This window comes from Antennarius striatus, chromosome 9 (genome assembly GCF_040054535.1).
Source record: "Antennarius striatus isolate MH-2024 chromosome 9, ASM4005453v1, whole genome shotgun sequence".
Lineage (NCBI taxonomy): Eukaryota > Metazoa > Chordata > Actinopteri > Lophiiformes > Antennariidae > Antennarius > Antennarius striatus.
The window spans coordinates 13,827,462-13,849,334 of record NC_090784.1 but is presented as its reverse complement, the minus strand read 5'-3'; the positions used below and the strand labels follow the sequence as shown (position 1 = coordinate 13,849,334).

The 21,873-nt window shown below is 39.4% G+C and overlaps 3 protein-coding genes across 5 annotated transcripts; 1 reads left to right on the top strand and 2 right to left on the bottom strand.

Moving 5' to 3' along the window:
• Positions 1–131: 131 nt before the first annotated feature.
• Positions 132–5,426, bottom strand: zdhhc11 (zinc finger DHHC-type containing 11). The gene is made up of 11 exons (XM_068324347.1): positions 5,292–5,426; positions 4,328–4,546; positions 3,755–3,933; positions 3,561–3,662; positions 3,355–3,479; positions 3,084–3,239; positions 2,900–2,973; positions 2,727–2,776; positions 2,563–2,626; positions 2,421–2,459; positions 132–2,106 (listed from the first exon to the last, which is right to left on the bottom strand). The coding sequence occupies exons 2-11, from the start codon at positions 4,544–4,546 to the stop codon at positions 1,978–1,980; spliced, it is 1,137 nt and encodes a 378-aa protein (XP_068180448.1). The 5' UTR covers positions 5,292–5,426; the 3' UTR covers positions 132–1,977.
• A 133-nt stretch (positions 5,427–5,559) lies between these two features.
• Positions 5,560–12,655, bottom strand: brd9 (bromodomain containing 9). Of its 3 annotated transcripts, none has more exons than XM_068323731.1 (17): positions 12,517–12,655; positions 11,193–11,413; positions 10,966–11,100; positions 10,751–10,889; positions 10,575–10,632; positions 9,731–9,875; positions 9,509–9,619; positions 8,725–8,870; positions 8,447–8,579; positions 8,191–8,266; positions 8,008–8,103; positions 7,738–7,870; positions 7,523–7,634; positions 7,325–7,381; positions 7,135–7,240; positions 6,829–6,999; positions 5,560–6,689 (listed from the first exon to the last, which is right to left on the bottom strand). In XM_068323731.1, the coding sequence occupies exons 1-17, from the start codon at positions 12,563–12,565 to the stop codon at positions 6,589–6,591; spliced, it is 1,989 nt and encodes a 662-aa protein (XP_068179832.1). In that variant the 5' UTR covers positions 12,566–12,655; the 3' UTR covers positions 5,560–6,588. The 3 variants fall into 3 exon arrangements, with proteins under 3 accessions (XP_068179832.1, XP_068179831.1, XP_068179829.1); XM_068323730.1 differs by having other exon boundaries at positions 5,561–6,689; positions 8,008–8,100; positions 8,725–8,912; XM_068323728.1 differs by having other exon boundaries at positions 5,563–6,689; positions 8,725–8,912.
• Positions 12,656–13,609: 954 nt separating this feature from the next.
• trip13 (thyroid hormone receptor interactor 13) lies at positions 13,610–18,536 on the top strand. Its single transcript, XM_068324135.1, has 14 exons — positions 13,610–13,730; positions 13,916–13,991; positions 14,988–15,138; positions 15,220–15,346; positions 15,840–15,895; positions 15,997–16,087; positions 16,188–16,260; positions 16,340–16,403; positions 16,479–16,565; positions 16,719–16,825; positions 16,997–17,150; positions 17,314–17,426; positions 17,523–17,592; positions 17,667–18,536. The coding sequence occupies exons 1-14, from the start codon at positions 13,721–13,723 to the stop codon at positions 17,760–17,762; spliced, it is 1,275 nt and encodes a 424-aa protein (XP_068180236.1). The 5' UTR covers positions 13,610–13,720; the 3' UTR covers positions 17,763–18,536.
• Positions 18,537–21,873: the final 3,337 nt, after the last annotated feature.

The following is a 21,873-nucleotide window of genomic DNA, read 5'->3' as shown; positions in this document are numbered from 1 at the left end:
TGGCTCTTGGTCGAGGACAAGATTTTTCTTTAATGATTCCTGACAAATCTTTGCACTCAAAACAATTTACATCTTCCGACCGAGGTCTGTAAAGCTGTCATTTCAAACATCCACGTCTGATGTGTAGTGCAATAATGTGTTACACAATGAGTTGGCTGGACATGGATGGGCATTATGTAACCTCTAGCTCTGCTAGATGATTTAAATGAATGAGCACTATCAAGGTGACAGATTATGATTCAAACACAGGAGTAAATAGTAAAAACACTTGTCTATTAAAACAAAAGGCGCCATACAGTTAAGACTTTCATCATGTGGAACCAACCTGCAGTGATGTCATAGTGTACTTCAAGCTGCTTCAATTGCGCCACCGTGTGGTCAAAAGTAGCCCATATGTGACTGAACTACATCCGACCACTGGCGTGTAACGCTGAGGTGACTTTGTAGGCGATTCCTGCGGTCTGTACGTTTCTTTGACATCCTGTCATGCATCAGATGGATGTTTGTGTCAAAATGTCAAGCAATAATCCAGGTTACATAAATTAAAAAAATTAAATAGAATGAAGTTGAACCTCATTTTTTTTCTCAAGATACTTCATAATTTTAGTTTATGGAACTCCCCATCTGTAAGTTAAAAATGAAAAAGGCCCACAGATTAGAGGTGAAACATCCTCGTGCCTAGAAACAGTCCAGTTGCTTTCTATTTGACCTTTTAGGACTGCAATTTCTCCAGGGAACATCCCAGTTCTCTCCAAAACCTGCGAAAAACTGGTTCACAATACAGATGAAACACCAGAACACAAGATCGGTAATGCTGCATATGCATTTTAAAGCAGTCTGGGATGCACTGATGTGTTTTTATAAAGGAAATCAAGCAACCATTCAACAACAGCAAGGCACAACACAGGAAAACCAGCTCTCCAGGCCAGGACTTGGCAGCTCACCTAAAATACATCTAAAAGGAAGAGGGACACTTCCTTGAAGACAACAATGTACAGAGAGAACATGTGGTTTGAGAGATAACAGAGCTATTCTATAATATCATCGTAGGTCTGAACACTACAATAAATGCAAGAGTTGATGACATGAAATCACTATATCTCAAATTATAACACTTCCATCATTGTAGGATACATCACATGGAGTCCACTACGAAACAATAGACTCTGAGCTGATCTCAAACATTGTATTCTTCCTTGGATATCTGTTTTTCCTGACACAATTTCATGATTAACCAAACACATTTTCATTACATTTCACTTGATAACGGTACACACCATACTCATCAGGTGATGACCTCAGACTCACCTACAGATAAAATTAGAAGTTTAAATATGGGGAATGAAGAAAGACTATAAGTTTAAAAGACAGAGAAAGACAGAGAGAGACAGACAGAGAGAGAGAGAGAGAGAGAGAGAGAGAGAGAGAATATTCTTTCAAGCTGGAATATCCTTCACTGCATTCAGTTTGCCACACAAGGTGGTCACCAGGTAAAATGACCAGATGAAGATGTTTCTGTCAGTACAGAGCTCACACATTAACAGTTTTGATTCTTTAAAGCATCATATCTCAGCTTTCCAGGAAAACTAAAGAACTGGGCTTGTGGAAAAATGGAAGTGGGGCCGGGCCTCGGCTCTCTGCACACATCAGTGTACAGAGAGCATAAAAACATATAATACATAAAATAGTAAGAGGACAAAACAATGTTACAAACGATGGTTTCAAATCCAGGCGAACTGACGTCACCATTCATTCATATCGAAAACCCTCTCCTTCTGCTGTTGCAGGTTGCTGGAGCCTATCCCAGCTGACTGGGGGTGTGAGGCAGGGTATACTCTGGGCGTAACGCCAGTGCACCGCAGTAATCAAAATTAGTGGCCATTGCTCAGTTTCTTAAAACATACTTTGGTAGAACATTGTTCTTTAGATAAGCATTTCCGGATTCACTGGCATGCATAAACTGGTTTCCACTAAGTTTCATCTGAAGTCCTCACTGAGCTGCCCAGGCGGCCCTGGACTACACGGTCCAGACTTCTCAGCACTGCTCTGAGCCTCCACTTCAGTGCAAGGCCTCCAGCTTTTGGTGTCATTTAAATGTGTTTCTCCCTTCCGGTCATGGAAAAGAGGAAGAGATGAATATCATTAACAGCCTTCATCAACTAATACTCTTCGGCTAAATAAAAACTACTCACTCAAGTCCTGTCATCTGTCTGTAAGACATTCATATGCATTATTTAATTACAAGTAGTTTATACTGACTGACCAAACAACCGTGTACACTGTAATGCAGTCCCACGAACTTTTCTCGTGTTGTACTTTAAGGTGTTGTGTTTATATCACATTATGAAGACTTTTCAATTGTAAATGAAAATTTGCAGATGTTTAAACATGAATAAAGTAACATGTGGTGAAATACTCACTGGTGGTAAGTGGAAACTATTCTCCCCTTCTGATGATTTCTTGATGGTTTCCAAATAGAACAACAGAGATTTTAATGCAGCATCACCAAATTGGAGATTATCCTGTATGACAAGATCTAGAGGTAGGAGCAGAAATGCTTACCTCTGTGCATATGGAATCTGAGAGTTGCCTTGTGAGTGGGCCTTTACTGTCTAAATGACAGGTACTGCAGGAAAATCAAATTGTCATTGATTGTCCTATCTATAAAATGAGCTTAAATAATTCTGTATAATTGCATAAGAGGAATGTGAAGTGATTGGTTTTACCTTGAGCTTTGTGATAATGCTCGTTCACAGTCAATTGACCTCTCTTGATTCTTACAAATGACAAAAAAATACAGTTTTACACCAACCCAATGCAACCGATGCAATCATCTGCAGTAGTGTCTGTCGGGCTCTAGGTATTTGTTACTGATTTTCACATCATATGGATTACTTACCTTGATGTCTCGATTTCTGGCTTCTTTCTCACAATGCATCTTCACATAATCGTAAGTGCTTATGCCTTTATAAACTGCAGAGGAGAAGTAACACAGGAATTACTCATGAATGATTTAAGATCATGGATGACTAGACTGGATGAGGAGAAAAGAGCTCAAATGAACCCCTCTTGAAGTGACTCACAAAGGTAAAAGTGGAAACACAGTAGATGACCGAGCAGCAGTAGGGAGATGGTGCTCAGAATGACTGTTATGAAGGCTGTTATAAGGAGAGCAGCTGAACTAGTCTTTATAGGAGCTAGTGGTAAAAATGCCAGCCAGGTGCCATTTCCCAGTACACCTACGGAAAGAAGAAACAACATAATCCGGATTTAAAAAACAAACAAACACAGGACTTATTTCTTTATCTTCAATGCAGGCATAAACAAATAAAGCTCAGAATCATGGTGACTTACTGTCAAACTGTGGGGCAGTTCGTAGACTGTTTGGATCTAAATAATGCTGAATAAATATGAATAAGTTGATAGCCAGAAGCAGAAGAGCCCCTATTGTAGCCGAGGACAGCGCAACAAAGAACCACCTGAAGACACAAAAGCTAACTTTAATTTATAGAGCATTACAGATTACATCAGCGACCAGTTTATCCAAAAAATCATCTCACCAGTAGTTTCTGCCCCCGACACAGTTGTTCAGCCATTTGCAGTGGTGATCAAAGTCTTCCACACATTTGTTGCAAACACCACAGTGTTTAACTTTGGGTCCACTATACAAAGTCACAATAATATCATAAACAGGGCAATTTGATGATTTGTTCACAAGTAAAAATTAAATAGACGCAGTGCTTTGGATACTTACACGTTGACATCACATAAATAACAGTGTAGGTCTTGAATGACATGTGCTTGCTTTGTCCGGTCAAACACTGGCACTGGGCTAGAGTAAATCTGTTTGGCCCTCACACTGGCATCTGCAGGGTCTATAGTCACAACAGCGATGTGGGTGAAGAAGTGTACAATGAATGCTAACGCCGTCAGCTGTGCACAAAATAGTTAAGGCAAATAGGGAAAACATTTTAAAAATACTCAAAAATAAACTGCAAACTTTTGACCCCAAGAGGCTCTTCAGTGTGAGGACTAGTCCGTTATGAAGACACCAACTGTTCTCCACATTGAGTTAAGCTTCAGTTAAATCAACCAGCACTGACATCACTCAGCGTTCTGCACATGACCACAGCTGGCTGTGTCTTCTTGGATTAATAGAGACCACAGAGGCAGACACAGACATTTACATGTGGTGAATGGAGCCCATTCAGACAACAACTAAACCTTTGTCCATCCTGTACACTAACTTTTGCTCCATATTCAATATAAAAGCTGCAAACAAAAAGCAGCTCCAGTAACAGAAAGGTTTCTGCTGTGTTAAAGATACGGTATAGAGCACATGATTCCAGGGTGGGGGCAGGAGAGGAATGAAGATTCCGAAGCTGACAATGGCGAGGTAGCTGTACAGAAGCACGGCAATAAATTGAACTGCCTGAGGAGGCCAAGACCATCCGTTCCTTTTGGGAGGCTTGGAGGGCACCAGCTCATTTCTGCTGCTACCTTGCATGGGGGATGTACGTTTTAGCCTCTGACTGAAGCAGTTCATCTGGAAAACACAGGAGGAGAACAAACACATCACACAAACTACATGCCATATTTGTTAGGGAAATGACATAGGGAATTTGTGTAAATTAACAATAATGACTGATTACCCGTTTGAAACCTGCACTGACTCGCTGCTCTGTGTGCCTTGTACGCCAACAAATACATCAACAACAGGTTGACTTCATTTATATAAATGGACTAGAGGAAAACCATCTGTTACCCTTTACAGTCATGGGCAACTTGATCCAGTTTCTGCCAATATTGGATGAGATAACAATCCAAAACAACACATTTCCAAATTCTCAGCACCTCTCATGAAGGGAGGACTGACTGAGAAGCGGTAACGTAAATGTATTATATTAATACCCTGGGAGCAGCACGACAAAAGGCAATCAGTAAACCATGTACACATTATCAAATGAGGAAGATGACACTGAATATAGTTAGAAGCAAAGTGATTCATCCCTGTTGTATGTAGTGCACAAATATACTGTACTATCTAACTGACGCTTGAAATTTTCAAAACAAACTAGAACCCCTTCAGTTTTAAAAAAAAAAAGTGTGTGTGTGTGTGTGTGTGTGTGTGTGTGTGTGTGTGTGTGTGTGTGTGTGCGTGCGTGTGTGTGTGTGTGTGTGTGTGTGTGTGTGTGTGTGTGTGTGTGTGTGTGTGTGTGTGTGTGTGTGTGTGTGTGTCAGCAATGTATCTGAAAGGAGAAGAGTAAAGCATTATGCTGAAGATAACCTACAGTGGATCTGCTTCCTCTGGGACCAGAATCATGCTGAATGTAGAGATGTATTCCAATAAGAATCAGGAAATCCAAGGAATCTCTTCCATCTGTGATCCAGCTGGAGGACAAAGACCCCAGATGGACCGCAAAGTCCACCGGGGCTCAGGACAGAAGTCCGTCAATATTCTGGAGTGGCTGTCACAGTCACCTGACTTTAATCCGATGGGAGGTTTGGATTTGATGAAGGTGGTGACATCATGTGATGTCAATCAATGATGGTGACTCTCTTTGCTTTAATATGGCAGACATCAAATTATTCCATGTAAAGAAGTAATAAATTTAACGTCTGGCTGTTGTCACTGACAGCTGTTCCAGATTTGACGGACTAGTAATGAATCTTATAAACTGCTTACTTCATTATAATAAATGCCCGAAAGACTCCCCTGCCTCCATACTTTTAATCAATGAGGAATACTCACTGTTGCTGGCGAGAGACTTGCGACAAGATTAAAAAAAAAAATCAATTATGAGCAGAGATCCACCTCTTACGAGAGATTAACTGCTTCACTTTAAAAAAAAAAAATCCCCTAAATATGGATGATATTCTTTAATGTTCAAAGACGTTCTTTGCCTTTGTGATTTGTCTACGCAATGCCCGAGTAAGAAGTTCAACAATCAACTCAGCAGATTGTCACGGCGCCATGGAAACGGTCCCAGTGCGCATGTGCGCTATAATCCTCTTCAAGATACTGAACTCCACATTTTTATTGCGTCCCTTCAGTAAACACACGTACAGCTTGCCTATCAAACTCAACACGATGGATGTACTGCACAGAATGAAAACATCCATACTTCCTGTTTCACATTTTAACATTCATTTTATCCTGCAACCATTATTTTATACAGTATTTCCATCCATGTGATCTCACACTTTTAAGACACCCTTCAATGTATGTGGCAGTTTACTACAGTAGAAATAATCAGTGCATTTTTATTACAGCTAGATTATCACTTTAAACGCTATACAGTATTTGAATGCTATGCGAACAATCATTTCGGGGTGGTCCCACAGTATGAAAAATTCAGCTGATTTTAATTTCCTTTTTTTTTTTTAATTGAACCACATACTTAAAAAATGCAGGTGCAAGCATTTATTATTCAGATGTTGTACTCATACAAAAACTTACAGTTACACTAAAAACAGTCTGTACAATCACATTTGTAAAAACAAGTCAGTGGCTCTTGGTCTCTTTGCAATTTATTAGTCCACAACTGTGCTGTTAAGACCAGGATACCAAAAGGGCAGTATGCATGGTCAGCTGTTGGATGTGCCCTCTGGCTCTGGAGACTGCAGGAACTCATAAGGATTATGAACCATTTCAGACTGGTCACCAACACCCAGATGTGATGGACTGCCTGTAGATAAGAAGAAAATACAGTTCTTGTATTGTTGCACTGATGTTACTTTTCCATGTGAAGCTATGAAAACTTTGCAGAAATGTTGAAGTGCAACATTGAAAAACATATTTAATAAAACAGAAATAGTAAAGTGAACCTAAATGGTGGTGGTCCCTTTCCGAGGCATTAGAGAGGGATGACAGATTGGATGAGGGTCTGGAACCGACTCTGTCGACCTGAGCCTCCTGGAATTCCTGCAGGAGTTTGTCTGCGTCGTCAAAGTGCGGCTGTCCCTCATCATTTCCTGGTTCTTTTTTCACCGTTTTACCTGATAAGCAAAGAGGAATGGTTAACTCACTTTCTAAACTAAATAAAGACAAACATGCACACCTATTTCAGTAACATTCTGGCTGCACATACACATAAAAGGAAGTGAAAATATATTATTGATGAAAGTGATCACCTAATGAGTTCAGCATGGATATATCCAGAGACATATCCGGATAGTTTTTCATTGACATAAAATCCAGGACAGAGCCCCCCTCTCCGAGACTAGAAGCGTCAGTCATCTGAACAAAAAATGTGTGGCTTCAATCATACAGTCAAAGAACCATTTAAATGCATCTTCAATTTTAACAGCAACTACTGCATACCTGTATATCACAAATGCTGGATTTAGTTTCATCTGGTTTCAGCATCATGTTTCTTTTCTGAAAATATAAAAATACTATGGTAAACAAAACGGGAAACAGGCTGTGGAAAAATGACGAAGGCAACCCTGGAGATTAGGAGGATGATGGAAGTAATGTGTGTAACACTGTGGTGCTGTCAGTTATGTACAAGTCAGATACCTGTCTGATTTGAGTAGCGGCTTTAACGTGATCGCCTGCCGTCATCTTGTCCAGAAGCTCGTCAACCCAACGCTTTGTGATGCTACTGCAGCCCTTGACAAACTCCTGGACGCTAAGGGTGAACATGAACTTAATTACAAGCTGGAAACTAGGACAGTTTTTCTTGTTACACAACATTATTTCATATTCAAGTTAAAAAAACAAAGTCCTCTTACCTCAGCGCACATTGTACACCTGTGTCATCTCCGTAGGCTGAGTAGAGCATGTCCATCTCCTCAGAGAGCAGGTCTGGGAAGACAGTGTTCTTCTGAAGGCTCTGAACATTGTAGGCACTGCTGAGGAAGGTCACTACACAGAGCAAGAGATAAAAAAGTGGAATCCATCACAAATGCTGTGAACAATTTTAGCAATCAAGATAAATTAAAATGGCTCATATGAAGTAAGTGGAAAAAGTAGTAAAGAAATTGAATGAATGAATGACATACCTTTATGTCTCCTGTCATCTTTGAAACCCAATGTTGTCAATCCAGGCAGAAGCTTATTGGAAAGGGAACTGAGGTCCACTTTATGACTCTCCTCTTCTGTGAAAAATAAGATATCCTAGTACAAATACTGCATGAACACATGTTTGCAAAAGATGCTTCAAAAACCACACAAATATAACAAACCTTCTGCATCAGGGTCTGAACGATTTACAACTGTATAAAGAAGAGAAGTGTCCGTCTCTTTACGCAAATAGCCCATCTGAAGACAAAAAACAATACATGTAAATCCCGCTGACAGAAAGAAGTACAGCACATAACTCCTTCAACAGCACAATGTGCTGAATTTAAATGTGACTTCCCCAAAGGTTGAACGCCACACTAGAGATATCATTTTATAGGAAAAATACAGCCGCAGTGGTCGAAATGTTAAGTGGAAAACCTTGGAGTTGGGCATGTATCTGTTGATCCGATCCCGAGCTTCATCTGCAGAATGTTCAACCAGTGCGAGGACGTGTTCCTCTGCTGTGCTATCAGTCAAGCTGCAAGCATTTCCCTCCGGTTCATACAAATAACTAAAATAAAAATTGATAATGTTTTTGGTTCATTATGCCGACATTCACAGAACAAAGTATATTCAGGACTAGACTTTCCAGTTACATTTCATTTATTAATATATAAAAAAATCTAATTAATGTGGCCGTTACAAAAAAGGAATACCTGATGGCTTCTTTCATGACTTTGACTGGTTGCTTCTTGGACTTCTTAGCTGACTCCACTGGGATGGGGATTATCTCTGGGGGGGGTATATCAGCTGTGAGGTCTTCATCTCCCAAAATGGCTGCCTGCTGTGTGTAGTCCATGTCCTGCATAAAAGACATGCTGCGCTTCAGAGCCAGCAGCCGTTCCTACACACACGACAGAAGTAAAGAGAGGAACACTTAACTTTGCCCGCTTCGCTGGGACAAGAAAGGAAATAAAATAAGAGAAGACCACAGAAAGATCAGGATGATCCAGTGACATTTGAAATTCATCATTAGTCAAATGATGCCGAAAACAATGTGAAAGATGCTCCCAACAACTTTATTTGGATAGCTACATCCAAACTAGTGCCATTTTTTGTGACTTATACCGCTGAGCTACTGGGGTTTACTGAATACCACAGTGCTCTGAACAGATTCCAAGTTTTAGAGCAGTGTCAACATTTGACTCCAAACGGCATCATTACCGTAGCCAGTCTGTGTCAATTATATAAAACTTATTCAGGTTCGCAACAACACTGACAAGTTTAATGAAAAATTGATTTTTGACAAAACGGAAGAGATAACGTGATAATCGTTTAAGTCCCTGATATATATGATAACGTATCCCAATGACAATTTGATAGATTTTATTAAAGCATTAAACTAAAGTCAGAATATCTTCAGTGAAACATAACCTGTAAAACTTTTTGAACAAAAAGGAAAATATAATGACATAGGTCTTTATTTTATAACATCATTACCTTGCTCATCATCTTGAATCCTGTATGGAGCAGTTTTTTGGCTGCCTTGTAATAAACAGTCTCTGGTCGGTTGTAAACCATGGCATTATCACACATCAGTTTAAAGTCCGCCTGAAAGCCAAAAAGTTTTCAAAAGAGGGAAAAGGTGAAAATTTCATTTACACATAAGATTTCACTCTAAAAAGACATAAATCTTCAACACCCCATCCCAATTCTTGTCACCTTAAATTCTGTAACTGTGTTGTACTCATTGTTTCTAATCTTGTCTTTCATGGTGCTGAAGTCCATTGGGTGTTTGATGATCATTGAATAACCAGGAGCAATCGCATCTGTTACTGGAAATGCAAAGAATCCATGGGGGTCTTTCCTGGAAAGACAAGTTGAGTCGAGATAAATTAATTTAATGTTGTGTCAAATCACAATAAAGACGGTATCTCAAGGCACATGTGACACACAATCAATGCTAATCAGTACAGCTAGAATGTTTAGATTGGTTTGGGCTTGCCTCTTTGACTCAAAGTCTCCTCTGTTCATGTTTGTTTAATCTGCATTCTTTAAAGAAATTCTTTATGAGAACAGTTCATGTCAGTACTTCCTTCACAAGATTAAATGCTAACAGTTAAGATCAAAATCACAAGGCCTGCCATTGCAGATTTTTATTGTACAAACGAGAATAATGTCATCCCCTCAGAACATTGTATTTACTGAACAAGCTAAATGCTTTCCCCCATGACAAAAGTCGCATATACTGTAAAGGCTACATTTTTCCTGAGGGTGGCTAAGAGGACAAAACAGAAAATGAAAGGTTTTATCTTTCAGGTGGTTCAGAAATTTAGGTCTGTGATATTTTGTGAACACTGTGTTGGTCAGCGCTCACAGAAAACAAGGGTCTCTTAAAAACTTGTAGGCTGAACCTCAAGAACAAACATTAACCTTAAAACTTAACTAACCCTACATCTTTAGGTTCTGAACCTTCACAGACTCCTCAGGGGCATTGCTGTAGCATTACAAGGACAGAAGGGCAACATTAGAGGTGTAGCGGTTAGAATGAATCCATGTTCCTCACCTCTGTAGCTGAATCAAAAAGTGTTCCAGAAGTTGCTGGCGAGGAGTGGACTCATTCTCTGTATTGAGCAAAAACTAGTATGTATTAGTACATTTAAAGATGGAAATTTCCCTGAATAAGATATAGTGTTTTCTTCCCAAAAATAATCTGATGTCATTGTAGAAAGGCATTTTTACCCTGTTGCGTCCTGCACGCTCGGACAGGTCGGTCCCCTTGCTGTTCCATTTCCACCTTCACACTGGGATGAAAGTCCTCTAAGTCAGGTTCTATCTCAAGCTCTCTCTCACGTTCTTTCTTCCTTTTCTTCTCCTCTGGCTAATGAAATGCAGTCATGATGTGAACATTGTGTTCCGAAAATCATTAAGACTAAACCAGTCATAATTTTACTCACCTCTAAACCTATATTAATACTTTTGGTCAGTGTGAATGGTTCAACAGGTATACCAGCACTTGTGGCAGACGTAGCAGCAGCTGCTGCTGCTTCTGATTCGTGTTGCTCTCTTTCTCTCTTCTTCCTCTTTTCCTCCTACAGGGTGGGATGAAAGGATGAGAGACAATTCTATGACATGGTAAAAGAACCCAGCTGTAACAAAGTAGAGTATTCTTCTGTAAACTAACCTTCCGACGTCTTCTATCCTCATCATCCACATACTTGTCTTTGTCCTTGTCAGACTTCTTTTTCTTCTTCTTTTTTTTCTCTTTGTGGCGTTCTCGTTCATGATCTGACCTGTCATCATAGAAGCTGGAGTCATGGCCCGACCCAGAGAGCTCTGTCACCTCACTTCCTCCAACTTTGAGAACAAGCTTCAGGGGCTTCTCAAGAGCCTTGTCTTCATAGTCTACAACCAACACAAAGATACAGGTGAGAGTCAAGAACAGTTTTGAATGTACCACTCATTTTTTTAGTTCATCTGAAGATATTCTATTCTACAATTGGTAGTTATCTATATGGAGGCAGTATTTGTGATACGATTTTTTAGGCTTGTTACTGATTTATCAGTAGTATTAAGTCTGAAACCACAAGTTCTAAATAAACAGCCTCAAATCCATTCTCAAACCAATCCCAAAATGACCAATGTTCAGTAGAAAGCATGAAATTGGGAGACATCAGCAAGAACGCCACTAATGCCTAAGAATGTTTACCTAACAGCATTCATTACACCATTCTGAAAATGAAAGCGATATTCACTCAAGGCACACTAGAGACAGTTTGAGAGTTCAGGATCAGTCAGTGATAAACTCTGACTACCGGTAGCTTAAGAAAAATGCAGCATTGGTGAAGTGAATGTGACAGTAATCACCCTCCACTGTCAGACACATCAGGAAATATCCGCAGCTCCCACTGGATGACGTCACCCAGCGGTCCTGCCAATCCGTGAGGAGCAAGATTGTGGTTGTGATCAATGCTTATAGGGGACACACAACACCCTAATATGATGTGTATCATCTATGACATTTATTTATTAAACAGCAATAAAGATTAAAACTACCTCACCAAATCCTCCGGTAAAAAAAAAAAGTCGTACTTTTTTTAAAATTTATTCAGCAAAAGTGATTTGTATATTGTTAAATATGTTTGTGCAAAGTCTTCGACTGCACGGTGCTAGTGGATTTATTGTAACTACAACACTGTGTTATATTACTGGAAATAATTTACAGCTGATAATTCATTACTATTAGCAGGTCAAACCAGCTTATGAAGACAGCCGAAAGACGAACTGGATCCAGAATATGAATCAGTTAATGTAGCACTTCAGCAGGATAGTAAGGTTATATAACTGAGGCTGTGAAGTGTAGCCTTAGATGTGTACATGTTGGTAGATTTACACAAAGAGTAAAGCAAATCTTCTGCCTGTACATTTAGCTAAGCTACACTGGCTAGCATAAGATCGGCAGGAACAAAAGCATTCAGATAACGTTAGGAAAATGTGCATTCGGATACCATCGACTGTCCTCCACTCCGGTTTATGTTTCTTGTGTTTTTTTCCCATCGTTTCGGGTAAATCCCAAATCCAATCCTTATTTAAATTAAGATGTCATCAGTCACTAACATGACTCGGATCGTTTCAAACCAGAACGCTATCAACAGCCGGAAGTGATACCTCAAAAACAAGTCTTGTATTTCCGGTATCACGAAAAAGCATAAAATAAGGGCAAGTGAGGGAATGAGCACGCTTTATTTCAGATGCATGTTAGAAATATAATTACTGGTTGACTATTGGTTTGATGGCAGCGGTTGGCATAAGAAAATCAAAAATCAGAGAAGGAAATAACATCGACAGAAGATTTTTAAAGTGAATGAATCCATATCAAGTTTCGGCCTCACTGGTGTAAATAAAACATTGCCTATTGGGAAAAGTCATATGTGTACAAATGAAAAATAACACACACACACACACACGTGTGTGTGTGTGTGTGTGTGTTATTATATATGTTATATATATTTATTTATTTTTTGAGTCACGTGAGTGTTATGGAATATTTAGAGTGGGGAAAAAGTAATTTCCCTACAGGGATCATTAAAGAACTGATTATTATTATGTGTGCACATACGAGTGAGTTCGACAGCGTCAACAACTTCTACACACAGCGCAACTCTGACCATCTGACTGCAGAGTAGGTTGGCATTCAGAGGCTGTGCCAGTCCATGAGTAGGAGCGTTGCTGCTTTTTTCTTTAATACGTACTGATTAGGGTCTTATTGCTGATTGCTGATGTTTTATACTCATGTATGTTGTGTGTAGTACTATGTCTTATATACTGTACTCTTGAGAAATGCATGGTGCCTATGTTTGTGACGTTATTTTTATTCTGTCTCTCTTTTTTGCTACTGATTTTAAAAAAAATAACAATTACATTATAATAAGGAATTAAACGTAGATTGTTATTTTCAAAGGCTACAAACCACCCATGGAAAATCTACAAGTAAACACAATTGAAATGATTTGTGAGTTAAGTTTTTTACGCATTCCGCTACAGCAGGGGGCGCTGTGCGCTACACGGTGCTGCAGCTACGCCATGAAGAAAAAGCGGCTAGCGCGCTGAATTTGAGTTTCGTCTTCCTGACAGCGACACGGATTTGTCGATAGTTTCCTGGATAGCCTACCCTTGGTGTGGTAAATGCAATTAACCGGAATTTTAACATAAATGGTGTCAGGTAACGTATTGTTTCAGGTCAACGGAAGAAAAGTTCATGTTCAGTGACGTTACTGTCAGCTAGGTTAAGCTAGCTTCGACGTCACCTTAACACATAAAGAGCACAAGAATAACCAAGTTCAATTCATGTGATAAGAGGTGATTTTTAAGTCTCTGGATGTTTCTTTGATATCCAGAGTTTTACAGGGATGGAAGGTGACAAAATGGAGGTGGGAAAACAGAAGCCAAACATCCACGTAGAGGTCCACGTAAAATGTCAGAGGTGGGTTTGCTGAAACACAACATGTCAGTCTTGACTCGTATGGCGTCCAGGTCAGATCAGTTCACCACGAATGACGAGCAGTCCCACACGATCCGGCTACCACCCACGGTCTGCATAGAGATATGGTGGCGTAAAATGTTTTGACAGTCAACTGACCTCTTAACAAACAAGTAAAAGTCATATAAATTAAAAGAAGAACAAAGGTGTGATAAACATTAATTTGGAAAGGCACTGTGAAGAAAAGGAAAATGTCCTATTACTGTGAAAACATGAGTTCATCAGTATCATTCCCTCAGCTGTACTACTGTACAATCTGATGCACTGACCCATGAGTATTTGTCATCAGGGGTTTATGAGTTAGCCACAAAAATCTCCAGATGCATTGTTTTATCTAGATGTTATTTTTTTTTACCTTTGAAACCTCTGTCGACATAATCCCGGCTGTATGTTGTGTGTAGTACTATGTCTATGTCTCACATATCGCTCCCCTCCAAGTACATACTGTATTTTAATCTTGCAGAAGCCGAAACCAGAATGGTTTGAGGGAGAGAATAGATCCTGTACACCTGTCCTGTCTGTCCATCATAATTAGTTTCCAGAAAGCAATTAAAAATTTCAAAAGAACATTTTTCAGGATACTTTCTACAGACAAAAACAGAAGACTGATGGGTTGCGTTTTGCTATTTAATTTGTGTCATTTTTTTTCTTTAAATTTCAGTAATTAGTAGTTTAATTTAAGTCTTATTCTGTTAATAAAATTAATCTCAAATGAAGGCTTCCAGGGAAAAATTCAAACACTCTTGAGTATTTTCACACAAAAACATATACTTTTGTGTCTTTGTTTTTATTAAGGAAACAGAGATTTTTCTCAGCTGTGCTAGTAATTTGTTTTGCATCATAAAGGAATTAGATAAATAAGTTCTTTCTTTCATTCTTCAGTGCAAAGCATCCGTGGTAGTGATCCTGACTGCCTCTACCTTGTAATTGTTGTTTCAGCACAGTTAAACGGTCTGAAGTGAGGAAACATGTTCTGAGTCTACTGCGACGCCATAGTGTGGTTTATGGTAACTACCGATGGACAGAGTTTGATGAAGAATTCCTGCAAAAACACGTGGAATCTGTGGTTATAGTTGATCTACCTGAAATGGTAACAGCTTAAAACATTTTTAAATTATTAAAATGCCTTGCAAATGTTAAACTTTTACATTGACTATTCTTCTCTGTTCAGCCCATTGATTTGCAGAGCTGCCCTCTCTTCGTTCACGTCTTCTCTCTGAATGAGGAAGGAGCCAGCATACTGTGTCTCGAGGATGACGAGGAGCTCTCAGCAGCAAATCAGTGGTTGCTGCCAGCAGGTGAGACTCGACATCACGGAGGAGAACACGGAAAAGAGCATGTTGAGAAAATGTAGTTCCATTTTTATTTCCACTCGAAACTGTAGAAGGATGTGGCTAGTTTGCGGATTATTCTACCATGTGTTTATTTAAATACTCAGTTTATATGACGAGATACAGATGCAGATGGTTGATGCTGCAGGAGTGGCTAGCGGAATTTCTGTAAATATTTTGAGGAGCTAGAATTCACTGCAGTGCATTGCAACATCTTGGAATCTAAGCTTAACAAAGTCTGTTTTTTCTGCTAATTCTACTAGTTTTATAAACACCTTTTTAAGACTTGCAGCTGATCAGTATTCCTCTACTGGCTGAGCCAAGTGTTAATACCAGTAGAGGCATTAATGTGGTCATTGATTTATATTTTCTGGCCCATTTGAGAGATTTCTGTGGCTCATGAAGATTTCTAGCATAGCTTAATATTTCTCTGAATTGGCTGAACCTGTTTCTTTAACAGCTGAATTCCATGGAATTTGGGAGAGTCTGGTGTATGAGAATGGAATCAAAATGCAAGTAAGACATAAACATAGCAGCAAGAGAGGAAATATTCACATGGTTGTTGTTGTTGTTGTTTTTTTAAACTACTTAACCTCATATTACCTTATTTTTTTCAGCTCCTGGATTATGTCACAACAATGATTTACTTCTCTGACAAAAACGTTGACAGTAACCTGGTATCATGGAACAGGGTTGTGCTGCTTCATGGTAAATATCTGATAAGGATTTGCTATGACTTCTTAGTTGAAGTAGTGTCGGATGACGTGTAAAATAACAGATATTTATCTTTGTGCCTGCCTACATTCAGGACCCCCAGGTACAGGGAAAACCTCACTGTGCAAAGCTCTCGCTCAGAAGCTGTCGATCAGACTGTCAAATCGGTATGACGATCCTCACTCACTCCGCTTCAGTCTTGGCCACAGCAGCTCTCTGTTTCTAAACTCACTCTTCTCCCTGCAGATATTCCTATGGACAATTCGTTGAAATTAATAGCCACAGTCTGTTTTCAAAGTGGTTCTCAGAGGTATGGTATGCCTGACTTTACATTTAAATGACTGAGGTGGAGGATGTTATTTTGGTAACTGGTTCTTTGTTGCAGAGTGGGAAGCTGGTCACGAAGATGTTTCAAAAGATTCAGCAGCTGATTGATGACAAAGAGGCTCTTGTTTTTGTTCTGATAGATGAGGTAAAATCTTTTCCTAATCATATAAATTGAATCCTTTCTAGATTTGATTCCACATTCCCTGAATGAAGCAGGAGAATTTCTTCTACTATACCTGTTCCATGTTCAGTGAATGAGGTTTTTCCTTTCATGAACCTCTTGTGTTGGGGGATGTAGGTGGAGAGTCTGACAGCAGCTAGGAAGGCCTGCCAGGCAGGAACAGAACCATCTGACGCCATCCGAGTGGTCAATGCTGTTCTTACTCAGCTGGACCAAATCAAACGGTCAGAAATTTAAGTGTTTAACTTATAACTCCTCTCATAGCTTATGACACAAGCTTTAATTTTGCATCCTTGCACCCAGGTTCATTTACTTTCCACTAGAAAATAAATTTCTCGTGCTGTCTTCTTTTTACCCAAGTTGGTTTCATGTTGATTCATGACTGGATGTTTCAGACATTCCAATGTTGTGATCCTGACGACCTCGAATGTGACAGAAAAGATAGACTTGGCCTTTGTGGATAGAGCCGACATCAAACAATACATTGGCCCTCCGTCTGTGAATGGCATCTACAGCATTTACCTGTCCTGCCTGGAGGAGCTCATGAAGGTGCCCAAACAACCCAGGGTTTTGAGACAAATAGCTGTTGAAGCATACATAGTAATAATCTAACCCACCATGACATATGCATTGATTTTGTTTGTTTAGAATACCGAATTAAATCAATCAAAAGTAACTTGTAAAATTAGGATTTCTGTGCTGTGCTGTGCAGTGCCATATCATCCACCCGCGGGAGCAGCTCTTCACCATATTTGAGTTGGAGACCATGGACTTTGCAGCGAGCGAGGTGTCGGAACACAGTCTCTACCTGAGGGACATCGCTCTGTGAGTGCTGAGATGGCGTCAGCATCACATTGTTACCACGCTGTGGTTATTGCATCAAAGAACCTCAACAGACTCACGTTTTCTTTTCATTGACAGAAAAAGCAAAGGTTTGAGTGGCAGAGCACTCAGAAAGCTACCGTTTCTAGCCCACGCACTGTTTGTAAAGGTATAAGTCACATTTTCTTCAACAGAGTATGTGGGGAAAAAGTCATGTTTTTTTTAATGTTTTTTCTCTTGCAGACAGAGGCGGTGAGTCTTGTGAGGTTTCTGGAGGCCTTGGACCAAGCAGTGTTTAAAAAGAAAGAGGAAGAGAATAACTTGGTCAACAGTGTCTGAACTTCTGACTACTCCCAAAGGCTGATCTGTGATTGCTCATGAATGGATTCCTCTTCAGTCCACTTCCTTGTTTAATTGTAATATTGTCACTAGACAATGACATCTGTACTTGTATCCTGGCATATATTAACAAATGTTCTCTAAAGCAGCGTTTGTCATTCAAATAATCTTTCATTTCACATTTAAAAACACATCCATGTATTGTTCAGTGTCGACAGTTTGGTGTAATATGGAGGATCGAAGGCTTGAATTCTCAGCGTGACATTGATGTGAATGTTTACTATTCATTGCTTCACGAAGCTTAAACTTTCTAATTTCTCTCCAGTTTAAAGGAATGGTTCAGATTTGTGTTGGCCTACATTTTCGACACGAGTTGCTTTTTATATTGATATCACAGCACACACATCGGCTCAGGCGGTTGATTTGCTTTTGAAATGACAGCCTGGACAAAAATGAAAAGCGCTCCTTGGGGATGTTGAAGTGTCAGAATTCCCACTGGGCGATGTTGTGTTGTTTTATGTGTTTTTGATACCTGGTTGGATTTTTGTTTTACTTCGCTACCTTTCTCACTTCCATCCACAGGAGCTGTACCATATGCAGACTGCAATGTGCAAACTGTTCATGCTTTGTTTTAAACGTTGATTTCTCTCATACTTCATCAGTTAAAGGGACTCAGTTATGTTTGTGATTGTGTTCTATTTATGCTAAGAATACATCTTTATGCTTTCAAAATCCGTCTGTTCGTTACAGCTTTATTTTCCATGTGACGTCACAATAAAATAACACCGTTGAAGCGTTTGCGTTGTGTTCATCTGCAGTTTACAAAACCGCCGCTAGGTGGCGCCAGACACCAGCGCCTTTAAACACCAACGCGCTTCTTGATCACGTGAATTTCAAATGACCGCATCAAAAACGCCAAGCAGCACTTGAGTAATGCGTTATTTAAATAACTAAAATCCAATATTTGCAATAAGTATACAATTATAAAGCTAGAGGCAAAGAATTGGTTTTACATAACTGCAGCAGACTACTCTTGCAAGACAGGCCTTGCTTGGACTCAATGTGGTTGTTTTTGCAGTTGAATCTATAAAAATTGCAAGATGGTTCAGTAATGAAATGTTTCAGTTGTAAGTGTGGTTTAATGAATGGATCAGTAGCGACATTGTTCGTCTGAACATGTTTTGCGTTGTGTGTATGCTCTGCTGCTTTACATGTCAGCTGCCGGGTTCAGACAATGTGCCCTTTGTTTGTTGATGGGTAACAGCTTTTTCACTTCACTTCAAAGGTGGATTCTCTAGGCTGTTCCTGAATGTGAAAAGAAAGTAAACACTGAGCTCATCTTTGTTCACACGCTTCATTTGTGCTCAGGCCTAATCGGTGTCACCTTGAACCGACCTTTTGTGCCCAATTTTGGTGGGTTTGAATTTCCTGTTTAAAGTCTATGTGACTGCACAAGATTTATGGTTATAATACTAAACACCTTCAAGGACAACTTGTTCTTAACTGGGTTTTAGAAGAACTGCATAACATGCCTTCATCTAAAAGAAAAAAACTGCTGTTTGTATAAGTTGCAATAAATGCTGAAGTATCTTAGGCTCTAAAATGCATTTTTATGCAGCAGTATGGTTTGAGGAGATGAACCACTCAAAAAACACTTCTCTGTATTTGATCAATGATCACAAAATAGAAAAAAGTAAGACAGGGAAAGTGGCAGTCATAGGGTGGGTGTGGTAAATAAAGCCATAATTACTCTGTCTGGAGGCTCTTTTGACTGTAGTCAGGCCAAACCAAGCAGCTGTTAAAAAGCAATCAAGAAGAAAAGCCAAGTGAAGAAAAGTCAAAGGCTTTATTGTCAAAAGGTTTTATCACAGTTTCGAGCAGCTTGAAAATGTAGGAAAACACACAAAACAAACAGCCTAATGTTGATCCTCTCAACCGTTGTTTAGGCTCATGGTTCAAAGCGGAGGGAAGTTTTATGTGTTGAGGTTCATTCACATATGGAGGGGTGGTATCCTACAACAACTCCAACAAAGCTGCGTATGAAAACTTTCACTCATTTCTAAAATCACAGATTTATGTTAACTTTTAAAGGGATTACGGCTCACACAGATGTGATCTTTCAGATGATTGTCAACACATTGATCCACATCATCTGTACAAATATAAATGGAGGCCATACATCCTCCAGGATGTGTCCACTTCACATGACAACCTATGGTCTTTATTTTTGTGTTTTGGTTCTAACCTATCCTGTCAGAATCCCAATTATAATTGTTACCTGAGCTCTGAGGTTGTTTGCTTTTTTGTATTACATTCCATATGTGTGTCATCCATTAATCAGGATGTTAGGGGGAGTACAAGACAGAGGATGAAGGAGAGAAGGCCTCATAAAGAAGCAGTGATAATTAGGTATGGTGAGTGAGATCAAAGAAAGCCGCCATCAATGAGCTATGCTAATGTGGGCTCATCCTGTCAGCCACAGAGGCTGATCTGACAGTCCTGCGTCTCTGAGAAGTCAGATGCCAGACAAATTGACTGGGAGAGCAACACACTACACATTCATCATGGTGTGGTAGTGAAACTGGGACACCATCATACAGATCTCCACCACTCCCAGAGAAAATAAGATGTTCCTCCACCAGCAGTTTGTGTGTGTGTTCTGTTCCTCCAGGCGGAGCTCTGTTTGAGTAATAAATGATAAATGACGGTACACACTTTGGAGTATGTGAATGATTGACTCCACCTGTATAATCACTCCGCATGTCCTCATAATACCAAAGATCAAAGCATCATCTCTCCTCGTTTTAATCTAACCTAAGCAGAATATTTACAAAACATTGCGTTTCTATCAGATTTCCTGATTTAACAGTCATGAGATGTTTGTTCCGCTCTGTACTGTGACTTGGTGCCAAAGGAAAACAGGCTTTAAAAGGGCTTCAGGGCCTTTGATGTCAGCAAATTATTATAGATTATGAAAAGTGATCATACCAGAGTTTGGCAGAGAAGCAGCATAGTTATCACGAGTTAAAAAGAAACTTGGGTTGATGTCCCCCCCTAATAAATTAAATAAAACTAACCCTGCTTTATAGGTACACCTATAGACAGATCAATGGAATCAAATCAATTGTTGTGTGGATTAATTTTCTTTCTCCTTTTTTGGGATATTACTGTGTGATGCTGGATTAAATGATTATTGTGAAATGAGTAATTCCGTGGCCAAATGGATTCAAAGTGTCTTCGGCATCCAAACTGTACTTTTGAAAGCATGAATGAAAATGACTCCAGCGGTGAGACCGCTTCTCTGCGCTCAGCGCCGAGCTGCAGAACCAGTTCTCAGTTGATCAAGTTGGAGGCAGCCTGTCCGCAAAACAAACAAATGTCCTTTTCAAAACAAAAGCACCGTGAGGGAAGGAGACACCATCCGCACCCAGACAACATTAAACTCCGGATGTGAAGCTGTTTCTCCGGAATGTTTATTGCACCTTTAATCGACGATTGTTTGACTCCTCTACCAAGTAATGAAACTGGATCCAAACACAGAAAACGATGATTTCTTTCAAGATAAACACCCCAGTCTTCAATTTCATCATATTCCATCATGCTTCACATACGGTTCAAAGGTCTTAATAACAATGTTCAAATGGGTGTAACACATATGTACTCAATATATACACAAAATTTTAGGAGTTCATGCACTGAGTTTCCATCAGGTGATTTACTAGTAACATGTGGAAAAATTAGAAAACACACACAAAAAATTTACCCTGTAACTATGGCTGACAACAGTTATAGTTATTTATTTAATATTTACTTGATTTAATTACAGACATTACAGTTTTCTTCTTCTGTCAGGACTATTATTGTTATCGTCATTGTTGTTGTCGTGATTGTCACTGTACTAATGTAACATTTCACTAAAAAAAACAACTTTTTTTTTTCTAGGTACTTTCCCTTAGTCTCTAAATGCATGATTTATTACTTTGTTTTCCATCAATTGCTAAGAAGATGCTTTCCAACTTATTCAGTTCACTGGACAGACATTATAGAAATAAAGTTTATTTGAATTATCGATTAAAAGAGAGAAAGAAAAACATCCATGACGGGTGTCTCG

Coding starts and splice junctions, on each gene's coding strand:
- zdhhc11 (XM_068324347.1), bottom strand. CDS start 4,546: ATGAACTGCTTCAGTCAGAGGCTAAAACGTACATCCCCCATGCAAGGT. Junction 2,974..3,083: donor GTGTTTCCACTTTTACCTTT/GTGAGTCACTTC, acceptor TCTCCTCTGCAG/TTTATAAAGGCATAAGCACT. Junction 2,777..2,899: donor CCAGAAATCGAGACATCAAG/GTAAGTAATCCA, acceptor GTCATTTGTAAG/AATCAAGAGAGGTCAATTGA.
- trip13 (XM_068324135.1), top strand. Junction 16,826..16,996: donor CAGCTGGACCAAATCAAACG/GTCAGAAATTTA, acceptor TGGATGTTTCAG/ACATTCCAATGTTGTGATCC. Junction 17,427..17,522: donor TACCTGAGGGACATCGCTCT/GTGAGTGCTGAG, acceptor TTTCATTGACAG/AAAAAGCAAAGGTTTGAGTG.
- brd9 (XM_068323728.1), bottom strand. CDS start 12,565: ATGGGAAAAAAACACAAGAAACATAAACCGGAGTGGAGGACAGTCGAT. Junction 8,580..8,724: donor GTCATGAAAGAAGCCATCAG/GTATTCCTTTTT, acceptor TTTTTATTTTAG/TTATTTGTATGAACCGGAGG. Junction 7,000..7,134: donor ATCCATGCTGAACTCATTAG/GTGATCACTTTC, acceptor TTTGCTTATCAG/GTAAAACGGTGAAAAAAGAA.